Source organism: Kryptolebias marmoratus, linkage group LG17 (genome assembly GCF_001649575.2).
Source record: "Kryptolebias marmoratus isolate JLee-2015 linkage group LG17, ASM164957v2, whole genome shotgun sequence".
NCBI classification, from domain to species: domain Eukaryota; kingdom Metazoa; phylum Chordata; class Actinopteri; order Cyprinodontiformes; family Rivulidae; genus Kryptolebias; species Kryptolebias marmoratus.
Window position 1 is genome coordinate 8,971,155 of NC_051446.1, and position 14,009 is coordinate 8,985,163.

The 14,009-nt window shown below is 40.7% G+C and overlaps 1 protein-coding gene across 3 annotated transcripts in view; it reads left to right on the forward strand.

Moving 5' to 3' along the window:
• Nucleotides 1–14,009, forward strand: part of itgb4 (integrin, beta 4) — a 36,088-nt gene that overhangs the window by 3,111 nt on the left and 18,968 nt on the right. For 2 of the 3 annotated variants that reach the window (XM_017416177.3, XM_017416178.3), the window contains exons 1-17: nucleotides 66–446; nucleotides 3,658–3,740; nucleotides 4,219–4,301; nucleotides 5,470–5,571; nucleotides 5,682–5,886; nucleotides 5,961–6,057; nucleotides 6,334–6,505; nucleotides 6,810–7,073; nucleotides 7,172–7,261; nucleotides 7,352–7,474; nucleotides 8,325–8,492; nucleotides 8,579–8,655; nucleotides 8,779–8,987; nucleotides 11,196–11,299; nucleotides 11,377–11,472; nucleotides 11,614–11,740; nucleotides 11,878–12,003. In XM_017416177.3, the coding sequence (XP_017271666.1) occupies nucleotides 3,665–3,740; nucleotides 4,219–4,301; nucleotides 5,470–5,571; nucleotides 5,682–5,886; nucleotides 5,961–6,057; nucleotides 6,334–6,505; nucleotides 6,810–7,073; nucleotides 7,172–7,261; nucleotides 7,352–7,474; nucleotides 8,325–8,492; nucleotides 8,579–8,655; nucleotides 8,779–8,987; nucleotides 11,196–11,299; nucleotides 11,377–11,472; nucleotides 11,614–11,740; nucleotides 11,878–12,003 (2,119 nt within the window). In that variant the 5' untranslated portion in view covers nucleotides 66–446; nucleotides 3,658–3,664. Of the gene's footprint in view, nucleotides 1–65; nucleotides 447–3,657; nucleotides 3,741–4,218; nucleotides 4,302–5,469; nucleotides 5,572–5,681; nucleotides 5,887–5,960; nucleotides 6,058–6,333; nucleotides 6,506–6,809; nucleotides 7,074–7,171; nucleotides 7,262–7,351; nucleotides 7,475–8,324; nucleotides 8,493–8,578; nucleotides 8,656–8,778; nucleotides 8,988–11,195; nucleotides 11,300–11,376; nucleotides 11,473–11,613; nucleotides 11,741–11,877; nucleotides 12,004–14,009 lie in introns of those variants that run through there. The other variant, XM_037981028.1, reaches the window with a different exon arrangement.

Below are 14,009 nucleotides of genomic sequence, written 5' to 3' on the forward strand. Positions count from 1 at the left end.
GTGGGTGTGTGTGCGTGCGTGTGTACAGGAGCTGAAGGAGGGATCAAGTCTCAGCACTCACAGTCATATCCACTCAGTTGCCCTCAGCCTCAGTGTGTTTCATTTCACTCCTTGGTGCACACTTTAAAACTCTCTCTCTCGCACACACACACACACACACACACTCCACTGAGCAGAGTTTAGGGCAGAAACGTGAATATTTGACCAGGCTGCACAGCACAGGAGAGAAACAAGAGCCATCAGGGGGAAAAGTTGAAGACTTTCTTTTCCTTTTTTTTGTTTTTTCTTTAACTTTGTCTGGACGGATTTTGAACTTGGACACAGAGACGTAAAAAAAAAAAAAACTGTCTCAGCACAGGTGGATACCAGCAGAAGAGGAAGTACTTTTGTCTTTCTCATTCAGTGTTGGACTTTTGGACCTGGACCGGGCAAGAGCGCTCTAAGAGGTTTGTTTGCTCAGTAATCTCCTTGTAGCCAGTCATAAGTTTCTTCTTGGCTTTCATTGTTTTCACTGCCCTTCATTTCAACATGTTCTCCTAAGGGTGGCAAAATGTCCTGGCTCCTGTGCCAGTTTCAAAACTGTGGGACGTTTGGCTGAGGTGAAGGGTTACGAAGCCCACATGGGCAAAATATGGCCCTTTGATTTGACCTTGTCAATTGGGCCCTTGATGTCATAAAACAAAAACAAAACAAATATTTTTAAATACTTGCTTACAATACAATACTGGCTTTTTACCTGTTCCCAACAAAAAGTTGTATATTTCTATTAAAAAGGGTTAAAGTTGATGTCTAAATCAACTCCCAGGTATGTTTAAAATGTTAAACCCATGTATCTCGCTGGGTCTTGTCGTTTAAATTTTGAACAAAAAGCAAAACATTTCCTTCCAAAATAGTCACAGATTTGTCACAGGCATCTCTTTGTGCAATACATCCACCACGTGTGAAAGACAAGTGTTTAACTCAGTCATATCAGACAATAAATAAATATTTATTTAAGCAAAAATATTCCTGTTCATAATGCAGTTTTCTCTTTTAAGCGGGAAAGCAGTGATAAGTAAAAAGGCAAAAGTATGGTTTTTTATTTGTTGTTGTTGTAGCTGTCAAAGTTTGACCCTGAAACCAGTTAGAAAAGAAGACCCCCCCTCACCTCCCCTCACATATAATGTCATGACGAGGTGTGAGCCACACCCAGTGGAGGTATGTTCACCTGGCAGGCGCATTATTGTCTGATGAGAAACAGCCGCGGCTTTGAATTCGGGGAGAGGTTGCGTCTTTTTTGTTGCCACGCTCTCTTCTCAGAACAAAGTACAGCAGCACGAGTGACTGGAGGCCGTAGTTTGTGTCAAAAGCTGTGATTTTCTTCAAGATAAGGTGCCTTTTTGCTCATATTCAGTGAGTCAGGATCGAGTTTGGAGAAGAAGAGTTGGTGTGTTCCGCTTGCCCTGACCCTCTGATTTATGTGACATTTTGTGCCATGATCTCTCCCACACACACACACTCACACACACACCCCTGTAGGCAGCTCTAGTTCTCAGATAGGTGCTAAAGTCCCTTTCCCGTGTGTTTTCAGGCCGTATTTTTAACTTGGACGGGTTATTCTCATGTCTGTGGGAGAAATTCTTTCTCTGAGTTGTTCACCTTCAGGACATAAAAAAAACTTCAGTGTGTTTTTGGGGAAAATTGCTGCCTCCCACAAAGACAATTACAGAGATGAATTCACTCTTCAGCCCGTGTGTTTCATGGAGGCGTTGCCTCTTTCTGTTTATCAAATGATCCTCTATCCAGCATTTCAGCATTAAATTATAAAGTGGTTTTATCCTAGCGAGTGCACACAGCGTGCTGCCTGGAATATGTCCAGGTCCCACCCTGTTGCAGACCTGTCGTGGTTCCCTTGTCTTGCTGTATCGTGCCTCAACTGGAACTGAGGAGAACGGCAAACACTCCACCAGGTTAAAACTGGATGAAAGGCACCCAGGTGTGGCAACATGTTCACATTGTAACCCAGGAACAGGCTCTACTTAACTGATAAAACAAGTTATCATTCCAACCAAATCATAAAACCTTCTGCAGCTGTTCAGATATTTTTGGATTCAATGTATTAACTTTAAGCATGTGCTGCTTTTTCTTCTGTTTCCATCGCAGTTTTTGCTTCCAATTTCCTCCCACAGCTTTGGAAGAGCCCTTACAAAAACACATCAAAACGTTCGGCTCGATCGAGAACAGAATGCAAGGACTTTTAGGATCAGAGCAGTGTACAGAGTGAATAAAATCTGCAAAAAAATGACAAAGAGTTCCACCAAGACAACAAGTGAATTTTGGGGAAATAAATCAGAAACCTCAGCCCTCTGTAGCTCTGTACCTCAGACTTACTTTACAGTGAAAACATCATTAAAAGTTTAAACTTGTCACAGAAAATTTTGATTTCTTTAACATCTTTATCAACGATAGAAGTTTGTTTTATGATCTTTGGAGAATTTACCACAGAATGTTAGACTGAGTGTGAAAATGTCCCAAAACTGTCCAAAACTTTTGCAAACTCTTCTCATCTCTGCAGTATAGCTTCTTCATTTGATCAAAAACAGGTATTTTTATATTATTTCCCCTAAATTCCTGCAGAGTGCACATCCAAACTCTTATTGACTTCCACTATATTTAAGCTCTAAAATCAGGACTTTTTGGTTTTCTACATAAAACACTGCAGACACCTAAAAATTCAACTCTGACTATGAGTCTTCTGCTGCTAACAATTCAAAAATGTTTTTAAATGGCTTACAGTTTTCAGACAGTAACTGTCTGCCTGAGGCTTACTTTTTAGTCTGTGTTTCTGTCAGCCTGTCTTGTCAGAAAGTGACAGACACAGGTATGTGGTTACCACGGTGACCCTAATGAACCACTGGCAGCTGCTTTATCTTTTTTTTTTTCTGTCTTTTTATATTTCATACACAGTTTATACATTAGAAGGTCTGCATTCTGTCACCTCAGATTATTACAAAAGTAAAGTTAATGTTGGAATTTCGGGGAGTTGCTGCATCGTCATTATCGACATGAATGAAGATAGAAGAAGGGACTCCATTAACCTCCACTGTTAAAATTGAAGCCAAATTGGCAGTTTTAAAGCAATGCCTTGTCTACACACCCTCTCAACTTACTAACACGCTTTTACTTTTTAAAGTTTTTGTCTTAAATAACTACTGGAAACGTATTTTTAAAATCCAGATTTGAACATACAACAGCAAGGTGAAAAAAATGTGTATTTTTATGTTTTAGTCAGTCAAATCTCCCATTAATCTCCATGGAGGAGCAGGGCTTAAAAGTAGAATTGCAGCCAGCCACTAGGGGGCGCTCGTCCCTGATGGCCTCAACTTCCTGCTTCTGGTCCTGTCTCTAGTGACAGCTTTTCTTGATGGTTGGCATCTTCCTGAAATCTCTTCAGAAATTTTATAGTTTATCTCTAAAACGTCGTCATTTCACTCTTATATTACAGGTGAAATAAATCAAAATAAAGTTTAAACTTTGGGGAATAAATGCACAAGAGTTGTAAGAGTTTACATTAATATGACCAAGGCTAACTGATCTGACTGTATTTGTTGCCCCATAAAATACTATTTAAATGTACTTCGTGTCAATGTGAGTGTGTATTTTTGGCTTCCCTTGCAGGAGGGAGATGGGGAGATGGACGTTACGTCTCTTGGTTGGAGTTGGCCTTCTAGCCATCCTCCTGGCCTGCTGTTATGCTGAAGGTGAAGACAGGAATTATTTCTACCCAGTAAAAAAACAACAACAATCATTTGCTAAACATATTTAGCGAACCAACTTTTAAAAAAAGTTTTATTCAGATCATTAAATTGTAAGAGTTGCAGATTTTTACTCTTATTAAAATATTACTGTCAATTCATTTTCCCCCAATTTTTTTAATAATGTTTTTAAAACTGTGTTGATTAATGATTATTTTTTAAGTCACATTTGGTTGAAGGTAGGGTTAGGGTAATAGTTGGTTTTAGCTCAGTTAACATTTTGTTTCTGGCTCATCTAACTTACAGGTTGCACAGTGTATGACATCTGTAATTATGAATATTTATCTTACGACAATGTCTTTGCTGTTGCATGACTGTTAAGAAGCAATGTTTCATGGGTTTATTAGTTTATTTGTGCCTGTCTGTGATTTTGACTCTTTGTGACCCTCTTTCCCCACAACCACACTTCATTGGACCCCGTCAGTGAACTACTGCTTCGCTTCCCGGGCCAAGTCCTGCTCAGAGTGTCTGCAGGCAGGAGTAGGATGTGCCTACTGTTCTGAAGAGGTGAGAGCGAAACGCCTTCAAACCTCCCTGTCCTCTCGAGAACAGTTCTCAGATGTATAGTACACATCTGACAACCTACTTAAAATCACATTTTAAGTCTTAGAATTGCCTTAAATCCCTGTAGGAACAGACAAAGGAGGAACTCAGAGAGTATCCTATGAAGGCTTTTTTTCACCCTTTGTTCACAAGGGGCACCACCGAGGGTGGGGCATCTAATAAATTCCAGAAGGCGCCCCTGTTGTTCAGGCCATTTCAACTTTTGAGCTCAGGAACGCCACATAATTATAATGTAAACAACAACAAAACAAGCTTAATATGAACACTTTATTCAAAGGGTTATCTACTTATGAGATAAGGTAAAGCAGTTGATGGGATTGTCTAAGAAAACACAACTTGGTGTTCAGTCATTTTGAGGACTTTGTTGTCTCACTGCATTAAACTAGTTATGTTAAATGCATTAACATTGAGCACGGATGGTAGTGGGCGCTAGGCTTAACTGAAATTCTGCCCCTTAAAACCTCAGGTCGGCCCTGTATGTGAGGGTAGTATAGGGTAGTATAGGGCAGGTATAAGGACAGTGAGACGGTGGTGATGTGCAGTAGGAGTGACAGACGGGAATACATCAGGGATCGGCTCTGAGCCCCTTCTGTTTCACAGACATGGTGGACAAGTAGGCAGATGAGGTCAGGCAGGAGTCCTCATGGACAATAATGTTTGCAAACCACACTGCAATCTGTAGTAAGAGTAGGGAGCAGGTGGAAGAGAGCCTGGAGAGATGGAGGTTTGCTCTGGAGAAAAGAGGAACAGAAGTCAGTAGAAGCAAGACAGAATCCATGTGTGTGAATGAGAGGGAGACAGGTAGAAGGAGTAGAGGGACTGGAGGTGGATGAGTTTAAGCACCTGGGTTCAAATGTCCAAAGAGGCAAGGGAGGTGAAGAAGATCACGCAGGCAGGGTGGACAGAAGGGAAGCTGCAAGAGTGAAAGGGAAGGTTTACAGGATGGAGGAGGAGCTGGCGGTGGCAGAGGTAAAGACTTTCAGAGGAACAGCTCAGGTTGAGCAGTTGGGAGACAAAGGGAGCAGCTGAAAGCAGAATTGTGTTTGTATCCAGCAAGGTAAATAGTTTGTTTTATTATGAAGATGACTAATTAAACTCTGTGTTCACTCAGGCTTTTAATGGTCCTCGCTGTGACATGTATAATAACATCCTTGCCCACGGCTGCAGTGAGGCTGCTGTCATCAAAGCTGAAAGCAGTATGGAAATCACCAAAGTAAGGCTTCAACATTCTCATTTCTAATCTATCCTTCATCCTGACGCAATGAATTTAAAGATTTTAAATTTAAAAATGTGATTGTTTTCCTCTTGTCTCTTGACCCATAGAAGAGAAAGATTAACATGAACATACAGCAGTCTCAGGTGTCGCCACAATCTGCCAGCATGACTTTTCTGCCTGGGGAAGAGAAATTTATGGATGTGGAGGTGTTTGCTCCAACCAAAGGCCCTCTGGATCTTTATATTCTTATGGACTTCTCAAACTCCATGAAGGATGATCTGGAGAACCTGAAAAAAATGGGCAACATATTGGGTGAGCACATTTAGAACGGTGATGAGACGCCTGTGAAGTAAGCTGTGGTACTGATGGTGAATGTCTTTCTGTAGCTACTCTGGGGAAGAATGTGTCAAATGACTACAAAATCGGGTTTGGAAAGTTCGTAGACAAAGTGATCGAGCCCCAGACTGACATGAGACCTTCCAAGTAAGAAATAAAATCTAAAACAAAGGAGAAAAAAAGTCCCTTTTTTGTTAATTCAAGGGTTTTACTTATTGTGAAATTGGTTGTGTTTATGTACATTTGAGGTTAAATTTGAATCATTTTAGAACCTGGTAAAGACCAGACCATTTTCATTATGTTCTGATATGTAGAACCCTGGAACGAAAACTTTTTCCTATGGCTGCAGATGCATGCATTTAAATCTAAAATGTAGTTACTCCTTTTTTACTCTAACTTTGTATGTTCTCCCTCGGCCCTCAGACTAGAAAAGCCGTGGCCCAACAGCGACCCTCCGTTCTCTTTTCAACATGTCATCAAACTGACAGAAAACATAGAGTCTTTCATCCAGAAGCTGCAGAAGGAGAGGATATCAGGCAATCTGGATGCCCCTGAAGGAGGATTTGATGCCATTTTACAGGCAACCGTGTGCAAGGTCAGCAAACAAAACCAATGTGGATTTATGTTGAATTTTCCTAAAGCAACATCTCAGTTAAATACACAAGGGAAACACGGGAGAAACCTGTAATAGATGAAACCTTACTCACTTTGCAAAGGTGGCTGTAGCAGCCATCTTGAATCAGGCTGACTCCAGCTGCCAATAAACATTGAATAGGATGGAAACACTTCATGCTAGTAGCTGGCACAACGGTTGTGACTCTTGTCCTCAGTGACTTCCTTCATATGCTGTTTCTGCTGCTCCCATTTCATTTTTTGTTTGTTTTGTATCTTTATTCCAGGATGAAATCGGATGGCGCGATTTCAGCACGCACCTCCTGGTTTTCTCCACCGAGTCGGCCTTTCACTACGAGGCTGACGGCATGAACGTGCTGTCGGGAATCCTGCCGCGCAACGATGAGCTCTGCCACCTTGACCCGGAGGGCAAATACACAAAAGCTACAGAACAGGATTATCCATCAATACCCGCGCTAATCCGTCTGTTGGGAGAACACAACATCATCCCTATCTTTGCTGTCACCAACCACTCCTACATACACTACAGTGTAAATGGACATACTTCACGTCAATTATACTCTGAAGACATTGGTGCTTTTTGCAGATTCTGAACTCTGAACTTTTTTTTTTTTCATATTGTTTGCAGAAACTGAAAGAGTACTTCCCCATCGCTGAGGTTGGTCTGCTTCAAGAAGACTCCTCCAACATCGCTGAGGTCATAAAGACTGCCTTCGATGTAAGCACTTGCAGTTGTTGGCACTTTGCTGTAGGTTTGTGAAAAGAGCATTAAACTTCTGTGGGCTGATCTCCTTTCATGTCCTATCAGAGTATTCGATCTAAGATGAGTATCCGTGCCGAGAACAGACCCAAGGCTTTCGATGCTCAGTTCTTGAGTACCAAAGGGGAGATTGCACAGTACGGCGCCTTTAACGTCAAGCCTGGAGAGATTGTAAGAGTCATACCAAGACAGAAACACCTTACCATACTGTTTATACTTTGTTTTTTTCTGACAACAGTTGTTTTTTTTAATATACATGTACCCTATTCTGTAATTACCAAAATCCTCTTCAACTGAGAAGTTCAAGTTGAATTTTCTACTGGAAACTCAGTCGAAAAGTCAAACTCTTGAACTGAAATGGAAGGACTATTATTCCCTGTTTCTGCAGATAAAAATATTGCATTTCAATCAATCAATCAAATTTTATTTGTATAGCACATTTCAGCAGCAAGGCATTTCAAGGTGCTTTACATAATTAAAAATTTAAAAAGGGAAAAGAGTAGTAAATACTGTATTTTAACCTAAATGTTTTTTTTTCATTTAGAAGAATTTGATATCATAGCACAGATTTAAACTACAAATATTATTGTCAAGATGAAATTGTTGTGTAAAGATACAACATGAGACTCATTTTTGTCGCCGCCATCTTGCACAGTTTTTCTACAATGCTTGCACCTGCAAAAACTAGTTTGAGAGGCTATCGAAATGGGTTTGAGACAGGTTTTACTCACCGGCGATGACTTAGACTTAGCAGCTAATTTAACACTTGTTTTGCAAATTCTTTGAATATGCTCAAAATCTATGTGAAACAAATGCGCAGCCCTGCGACTTGTGGGATGAGATTGACATTTTCCCGTGTACGTTTCCAGACATTTTTGCAAACGGCCTTGCGAATTCCGTTCACAATTTTACGCAGCATAGTTAGATACCGGCTTAAATATCTAAGGATTGTTGTAACTCAATATAATGTCCTTTTTACAAAGACTGATTGTATGTGTGTGTGTGTGTGCACGCTCTGCAGGGAAGGTTTCAGATGAAGCTCAAAGCCCAGCGAATGATCAACAAAGAGCTTGTCTGCGATATGGACTCCAAAGACAAAGCTGGCACAATCCATGTCAAACCGACGACTTTCAGCGCTTTTACCGAAGTGAAAGCCTCCGTTTTATGTCCAACCTGTGACTGTGAGAAGGTCAGACAAACAGATTAAATATGAAGCGCAAAGAAGTTTCATTTAGGGTTACTTGTCGACAATTCATTATGGTATCTCTCCTCCAGATATCCGTCAACAAAGCACCAAGATGCCATCACCATGGTGACTTGGTGTGTGGGAGGTGCCAGTGCTATGATGGCTGGTGAGACTTTGATGATGAACTTTGAGGAAAGAATAAAAGTCTGTCTGCCATGTTAGGCCTCGGGATAGAGTAAAGCTGTTGTTTTTTTTTTTCCTCTGTGTTTCGTGCTGATGCCTCCCTCAGGCTGGGAACCTTTTGTAACTGCTCAGCAAGTGCTTCAGCTCTGGACACGAATCAATGCATTGGTCCTGGCATGACGGAACCTTGTTCAGGCCGCGGAGACTGTCTGGCATGTGGAACCTGCGTGTGCTACAACCCGGATCAGTTTGAAGGTCCCTACTGTCAGTATGACAAGACCCAGTGTCAAAGATTTGCTGGCTTCCTCTGCAATGGTACGATATGTTGTGGCTGTTGGATTTGAAAAAAAAAAAAAAAAAAAAAAAAAAAAAAGGGGGTTGTAAATGCGGATCATGTTACAAGGACTTTCTATAGATACAGTTGTGGAAAAGGTGACAACAGTGCCTGTTGCGGTCAGAAATTTACATCTACTCATCATGGGCCTAAACATTTTTATCTTGGGCTTTTAATAAATCATTTAGCCTTTTTTATGTTGGAATGATTATATAACAAAATACATACAGGCTCAAATAATATTTGTACCACTTTTACTAATAATGGTCACATGTTCCTTAGCGAGTTGCACCTCAAATACACATGTTCAGTATCCATCAACATGCTTCTGGTTTTATTCTGGCTAGTTGTTTGACCACTCTTCTTGACAAAATGTCCAGTAGAGTTCATTTAAATTGGTTGTTTTCCTGACATGGAACTGATTTTGAAACATAGTTGGCAAATTTTCTAAAGGGCTGAGGTCAGGACTTCAGGGATTATCATTAGCCTGATTTATCCAATCAGAAACCAGTTCTGATGTGTTTGGGATCATTGTCCTGTTGGAACATCCAGCTGGGTCCAAAATTCAACTGTCTACCTGTTGATTTGAGGTAAAGTTGAAGAATTTGAAAGTAGTCCGTCATTATTCCATCCACCACGCTTGACAGTTGGTTCAGTGTTCTTACAGCTTCTTTCTTGATCAGCACCCTCTCTGTCCATGGTGATTTAAAACTGGCCTCACTGTGGTCAGAGACTCTGGTGTTCCAGCAGTTTCCAGTTCATGGCAGGCGTGAAGGTTTCTGTGGGGATCCTTAGCATTCTAAGGAATTTCCTATATGCGAGTGACTTATCCTGTAAGTATACATCAGTCCAGTAAATGCTGTCAAGCAAATCTTTTCATGCTGGCTAAGAGAGACTGTGAGCTGCACTCACTCATGATCATTAACAAGAAGTTATTAGGTCTTGTCCTGTAACGCTCACAACAGAAGACCCGAAATTTCAGCCAGCACACAAATGGAAGTAGAAAAAGGTTTATTGAGAATGGGGGTGTGGGGCGACCAGCAACTACTGAGGAGGGCGAAACAGGTTAGCGGCTAGTAGCTTGGTGTCAAATGTTCGAACAAGAAAGCCACCAACCTTCTCAGGAAGTTTGAAGGAAGCTGGGGTAGGTCCTTGGTTCCTCAGGGAAGCGGTGACAACAAGTCAGGCTAAGGTAAGGCCAGAACCAGAGAGGCCGACAGACTTATCTGGGGGTAGGCTGGAATCCAAGGTCCGGGCACAGAAACAGGTCAGGCACATGAAGGCAATCTCAGCAGACAAATCCAAGGGCGAGGCAGAAGGCGAGGTTGAGAGGCCGAAACAGGGTCGTATCCAGGAGACAGGAACCAGCAGAGTGTCCGACGAGGGCTAGGCAAGGCAGGGAGATCCAAAAGGCAAGACGTGGTCAGGCAAAAGGAGGTAATGCTGGATATTTACTCACACCAAAGGGCTTTCAAAAATCTGGCACTGTCTGAGGCTGAATATAACTGTTGGTGAGCAGGTGGATGGGATGAACCTGATTGCACTGCCGAGCAGTAGTGTGCAGGTGGCCCAGATGAGCTTGATTGCTGCAGTGAGGGCTGAGGAGGGAGACAGAGCAGGCAGACAGGTCAGCATCATAACATGTCCTTGTTGAGTTAAAGACATTGTAAAACCTTCGGCACCACTTATTAAAAGTTTTAGGTGAATGTAAGTATATATTTTGACCGTCTTCAAATTAGAGAAAATCCACAATAAATTCACATTTATGTACGTAGTATGTATGTATGTATGTAGTTTGTACTTGTTTTTAAAAACCATTGAAGTTGTATGTTGTTTAATCACTTCACTCTGAGAAAAGCACAGCTCAAAAAAAACATCAAAAGTCCAAAATTAATGTGACATTCATGCTCGTGATGAGTGGATGTAAACATCCAACTACAACTGTGTTATTAACTATAACTAATTCATTATGGCCTTAATAACATTAGCTAAAATTATATATATATATTTTAGTTGTTTTATATGTTTATTACAAAGACCAATAACCATTACTGGTTTGTCTTATAATCAGGATGCAATAAATAAATGTGTGTCTAACATATTTTGAAATCATTTGTATCAATTTATGTATTCACATTGCAGTAGTTCCCTCCAGTACGAAACGTAAACATCTCACCTTTTCCCTTTAGACCGCGGCTCCTGCGTTATGGGTCAGTGTTCGTGTGCAGATGGCTGGGAGGGGCCCGCCTGCGAGTGTCCCAAAAGCAATCAGACCTGCCTGGACAGCAAAGGGGTAAACAGAGCGAGGACATTTTTCAATTTGAAGCTATTATAGGCAGCGCCTAACTGTGTTTTTTTTATGTTTGCCAGCTTGTGTGTGGTGGGCGAGGTAAATGCGTGTGCGGCGTCTGCGAGTGTCTAAACTCTGATATCGAGATGTCAGCAGCCTGTGAGCCAAACTTCCAGGTGTGTGAACATCCACCATCAGTTTACAGAATATCAAGTAGCAGCATGAGTTACAGTATGTGAAGAAAAATGCATCTGAAACCTTGCAAATTTGAGATTTCTATCCTTAGTAAGTATGTGGTGTGTGTCTGTCCTGTTCAGTTTCAATTAGGCGTGTGTGAGGGAACGAGAAGCTGTGCCCAGTGTCTGGCGTGGAAGACAGGAGAGATGAAAGATGAGTGTGACAAGTGCCCGTTCAAAGTTAAAATGGTAGATGAACTGAAAGAACGTAAGTGCAAAGAACAGGAGCTCAATGTCTTCAACCTTACCTACTTCGAATATAATATATGTACTTTGATGCACACTGCAGCAAAAGCATCTGAGAAGTCTAATAACGGTATATTTTTTCATGCATGTGGTTTTTAGGGGAGAAAGTGCTGGACGCTTGCAGTTTTCGTGATGAGGAAGACGACTGCACGTACCAGTACACAGTCGAACAAAGTGAAGATCCCACAGTGAATGAGTTGATGGTTGAGATGCTGAAAAAGAAAGGTGAGCTGCAGACTGGATACATATAACAAAATTGATGTTTATCTACAAAAAGAAAGTATAATTTCTTGCTTTTTAAGACAGCTGAACTACGGAGTTTAAAGGGGACCTATTATGCTTTCTTGAACAAGTCTGTGGGCTATACAGAACCTGTTCATTAAATTTAATACAAAAAATAATTCTCAGATATTGACATTTCACCTGATCAGTTCTCCCTGTTTTGAACTCATATGAGAATGAGCTGTTTTAGGGCTACATCACTATTATGCAAATTAGCTGCTGTTGGCCACGCCCCCCAACTCAGTGTCTGTTCTTAAAACATAAAAACTCACTGAAGGATTAAAATCTGCAGATCTGACGCACATTTATATAGTTATTCATTCACAAAAAAAGTAATAATAAAAAAAGAATAAAAAAAGGCCAGTATCAGCCTGGCAAGCAGCAGCAGGGTCAGTTTAGTCAGACGCCTCCTCCTCCTCCTCCTCCTCCTCCTCCTCCTCATCCATCAGGGGGTCCGGATGGTCGCCTGGTAAACAACAGTTTTATTTTATTTTTTTCAACTTTTCTTCTCTTTTATCACCATAGTTTTAATGTTAGTTTATACAAACCTGCTTTGACTTTAACAGAGACATGTTTTTGGGACAGCTATGCTGTTCAAACAACAACTTTCTTTGGCAATCTTGTGTGGACATCAAAAATGAAAAGAAGCCACGCAGCTCTGTACTCTATGACTGGGAGAACATGCACATGTTCTATATTGCAACCGGCTACTTTCAGCAGACATTGTTCAGTGGTAAAACCAGCAGAACAAACGTAATGGTCTTCTTGTAATGAAGTGGGTGGAGCTCCACTTGGGTTGCTAGGTGAGGGGCTGGGCTCGGCTTGAGGTTGTTAGGTATCGGGGATTGTGACACAACAGTCCCAAGGTTTTTGAAACAGGTCGTTTTGCAGACACCAGAAAACATTTACTTATTGTCAAAAAACAGTTGGATGTTGTTGGTTTTTTTACCCTTGGACTGTTTCTAGAAGCAGTAGATATCCAAATACAAAAACATGCAAAGAAGTGAATTTTGCATAATAGATCCCCTTTAAGATAAACGCTAAGTCTGAAATACAAATGTAAAAAATCTAAAACATTATGTCGGTATTTAGAGTTTTAGTCTACATGTTAAAATATTATTATTAAATTTTGCTTAAGTAATGAAGCATCCTTTTTACTGTTTTGTTAGTATATTTATAAATTTATTTCAAGGTATTTGTCTTCCTACTCCTCCTGCAGCTTTGGAAAAAAAACATACAGAAAATACATCACAATGTGAGGCTCAAAAGGAATAAAAATTTAATTTGCAACGATACATGTTTTCTTTTGCTGGCTTATGGCATGACGCACTTATGGTAGCCGTATGATGTCAACAAAACTTGCTAAAGGACTGCAAGAGATTTCCACACCGTCAGCAATACGATAGTGACAATAGGAGAAAGCAAACCCAGCCTATTTTGGAGTTCTACAGCAGACAGACTTCACAGTTCAAACATCATTCAAAGTGGGCCACAGAGATTTAGACTTTACACTACTGACCTGCTGTTTTGATATATTTAATCGTTTCTCCACAATCACAGTTTAGGTTTAGAGATTTTAGCAGAGAATGTCCAACTTTGAGTGTGATGGTGTCACACATCTTTGAGCGGTCTAAACAAAAATTGTGCGAACAAAAAATCGTTCTATTTTCAAATACTTTACACTTTTTTTTATACAATTTATAAATCAAAACGTAGGCGTTTTTGTCTTGGGTCATGGAGCGTGCCTCTCACTGCTATAGAGCTCGTGGTTTTCTCTCAAATCTCCCCAGAGTGCACAGTGCATACATCCAATCTTCCTTTGACTCCTGTTGTCTCTGACTTCAATTCTCTCCTCAAAACTGGAAGTGAAGGATCTTTTTGATTTGTCATATCTCATTGATAAAACACAGTAGAAACATAAAAAAGATTGGATTTTTTTTCTTTTTCTG